At 48.8% G+C, this 3,136-nt stretch overlaps 1 protein-coding gene across 1 annotated transcript; it reads right to left on the bottom strand.

Annotated features, from left to right (window-relative positions):
• Positions 1-268: 268 nt before the first annotated feature.
• Positions 269-2,134, bottom strand: LOC119379813 (uncharacterized protein K02A2.6-like). Its single transcript, XM_037648957.1, has one exon. The coding sequence runs from the start codon at positions 2,132-2,134 to the stop codon at positions 269-271; it is 1,866 nt and encodes a 621-aa protein (XP_037504885.1).
• Between the last annotated feature and the right edge of the window lie 1,002 nt (positions 2,135-3,136).

The raw sequence follows: 3,136 nt of genomic DNA, 5'->3' as shown, positions 1-3,136 counted from the left end.
GTTGTTGCGCCTCTGCCAAGACCTGTGGGACTGACACAGCATTCGGTGCACCTAAACAAACATGTTGATGAGTGAGAGAAACTTCCCAATGGGCATTGTCGTAACTTGTGTTGTATCGGGTTCGAACAGAGAACGAGACGGAGACACGGAGTAACAGGACTCCCGGTGCGTTGTGTCACGCCCATGCGAGCGCCCCACAACGTCTCTTTATTGAGGCTCTCAAACCGTTTAATCCCACATCTCTTTTTCCCCCAAGCGGAAGAATTGGTCAGTTCCGGTACCTGACGGGTTTCACAATGCGTCGACCATATCTTGAAAACACGCCCTTTTCTTCACTCAAGGCGGGGTCAACGCTGTCCTCTTCATCCCTTGATGTAGCCACCGTTCCTGGTGTTTCTTGGTTTGCTTCCACTGGGTCATCTTCGATGTCTGCGTGATCTTCCCTAGTTGCCGGGGCTGGAATCAAATGGTGTGTGTTCCGAACGAGTTGTCTTCGTGGAGTATCGACGACCCATGATCTTGGATTGTCGTTCTTCTTCACGAGCCGGCCTGTAGTGCCAGGTATTGTCACCCATACTGGACTTCCTGCGGTCATTTCGCTTCGATCGCTGGCTTTGTGCCTAATGTTGTAGCTTTGGGTTTGCTTCCGCTTCTCTTCTTTATCTTTCCGGCGGAATTCCTCATGGTTGGGCAACTTAGGGGTCAGCTGGGATGGCAGTGTAGGTAAAGTAGTCCTGAGCTGTCTTCCCATTAGGAGCTGAGCTGGAGTATATCCACTGCGTCCAGGAGTCGTCCTGTACATGAGGAGTCCTATATTTGGGTCTTCAGCTTTTTTGAGGATGTCTTTGGCAACTTTCACCATCCTTTCTGCTTCACCGTTGCTCTTGGGATAGTGCGGACTGCTCGTGACATGCTTTATTTGGTATTCCTTTGTGAAGTTCGCAAACTTCCCTGAGGTGAACTGGGGTCCATTGTCTGACCTAAACGTCTCTGGTATTCCGTGACGGGCAAACAACGATTTCAACAGAGCTATCACCGTATCCGTAGTCGTGTTCCGCAGATAACATACTTCTATATAACGGGAATAGTAGTCCACGACGATCAAATAGTGCCTGCCTTTCAGTTCAAACAGGTCAGCAGCAACTTTCTGCCATGGATAATCTGGTAGCTCTGACTCAATCATGGGCTCCACTCTTGGAGTCCGTTCTTGGATGCAGGTCGTGCAGTTTGCGACAATCTCTTGAATTTGAGTACTTAGTCCTGGCCACCACACTGACAGTTTCGCCCTTTCTCTACACTTGGACACCCCTTGATGTCCCGCGTGCAGTTGGCCAAGCACTTTCTTCCATAGAGACTTTGGAATGACCAACCTGTTGTCTTTCACAAGTAAATTCTGTTGCACCGTGAGGCTGTCTCGGTATTGGAAGTAGGAGACAATCTCAGGCGGAATTTTGCCCTTGCCTGGCCAGCCTCTAGTGCAATACTCTTTCACTTGTCGGCACACTGGGTCATCAGTCTGTGCAAACTCTATTTCTTTTAGGTAGTCACTCGATGCTGGCAGCAAACTTGTCACTATCTGAACATATGCTTCGACCTCTTCTTCCATACTCTCTGCAGTTTCTACTGGGGCTCTCGAGAGTGCATCTGCAATCCACATCTCTTTACCCGGAACATGCTCGATGGAGTAGTCAAAACGCATGAGTCTCAGCTTGAATCTCTGAATCCTTGCTGGAATTCTGTCTAGTTCTCGATCGCCCAGCAATGAGATCAGAGGTCTGTGGTCAGTCTGGACATGAAACTTCGTCCCTACAAGGAACTTTTCAAAGCGTTCGCATGCCCATGTAATAGCGTATGCCTCTTTCTCAATCTGAGCGTATCTTCTCTCCGTTTCACTCAGTCCTTTAGACGCAAATGCAACTGGCCTTTCACGACTGTCCTTGTCTCTCTGCAACAACACAGCACCAAGACCGAAAGAAGATGCATCTGCAGAGACTATCAACTGTTGTTTGGGGTCATACACAGTGAGTGTCGCTGCTTCTTGGATGTCTTTCTTCACCTGGTCAAATGCCTGCTGCTGTTGAGCATCCCACCTCCACTCCATGTCCTTTCGGAGGAGTTCCCTGAGGTGTCTCATCTTGTCGGATAGGTTCGGTATGAACCTTCCCACTTGGTTTACCATGCCAATGAACTGACGTACTTCTGTTACTGTGCGTGGTACCGGAAAATCTACTATTGCTCTCACTCTTTCTGGATCAGGTTGAATGCCCTTCTCACTGAGGATGTGACCCAAGAATTTCACCGACGTTTTTGCAAACTCGCATTTTTCATTCAAAGTCACCCCCGCAGCTCTCAGCTTTGACAGAACTTCCTCCAGCCGCCTGTCATGTTCCGGAAGCGTTGCTCCGAAGACCAAGATGTCATCCATATGACACAGAACTCCTGTCATGCCTTCAAGGACCTGAGTCATCCTCCTCTGGAAATGTTCAGGCGCTGAGGTTATTCCAAAGGGCAACCTTTGAAAGTAAAATCTTCCAAATGGTGTTATGAAAGTTGTGAGCAATTGCGAATGTTTGGAGAGCTTCACCTGCCAAAATCCGGCCTTTGCGTCCAGTTTCGTAAAGAACTTGGCTCCTGACAGTCTTCCTAGCGTTTCTTCCACTGAAGGAAGTACCAGCTTCTCCCTTTCAATGGCTTTGTTGAGGTTAGTCAGATCTACACAAATTCTGACTTCACCATTCGGCTTGGGTACAACTACCATTGCTGAACACCATGGAGTTGGCTCTTCCACTTTTCTGATGATGCCATTTCTCTCCATCTCCTTTAATTGGGCCTCCACCTTTTCAAGCAGCGGCAAGGGAACTCTGCGGGAAGTACTGACGGATACTGGTCTGGCCGCTGGCTTAAGCTTGATATGGTACTCTCCTTGCATTTCTCCTATCCCGGCGAACAATTCAGGGAACTTCGCCTGGTACTTTTCTCGGGAATCTTCTGTGACTTGCTGCAGAAGTTGCACAAGTTTCAAGCCTAAACTTGCTCGACGTCCAAGGAGAGCCTCTTCTAAGTCCTCTACCACGTAGAGCTCTTCACGGAAAGTGTTTCCACCACACTTAAGTACCGCGTGAAGCTTGCCTACTAC

The sequence above is a fragment of the Rhipicephalus sanguineus genome, chromosome 1 (assembly GCF_013339695.2).
Source record: "Rhipicephalus sanguineus isolate Rsan-2018 chromosome 1, BIME_Rsan_1.4, whole genome shotgun sequence".
In the NCBI taxonomy this organism is placed as follows: domain Eukaryota; kingdom Metazoa; phylum Arthropoda; class Arachnida; order Ixodida; family Ixodidae; genus Rhipicephalus; species Rhipicephalus sanguineus.
The sequence above is the reverse complement of the archived record's forward strand: the minus strand, read 5'-3'. Positions and strand labels throughout refer to the sequence as shown.

Coding starts and splice junctions, on each gene's coding strand:
- LOC119379813 (XM_037648957.1), bottom strand. CDS start 2,134: ATGAGACACCTCAGGGAACTCCTCCGAAAGGACATGGAGTGGAGGTGG.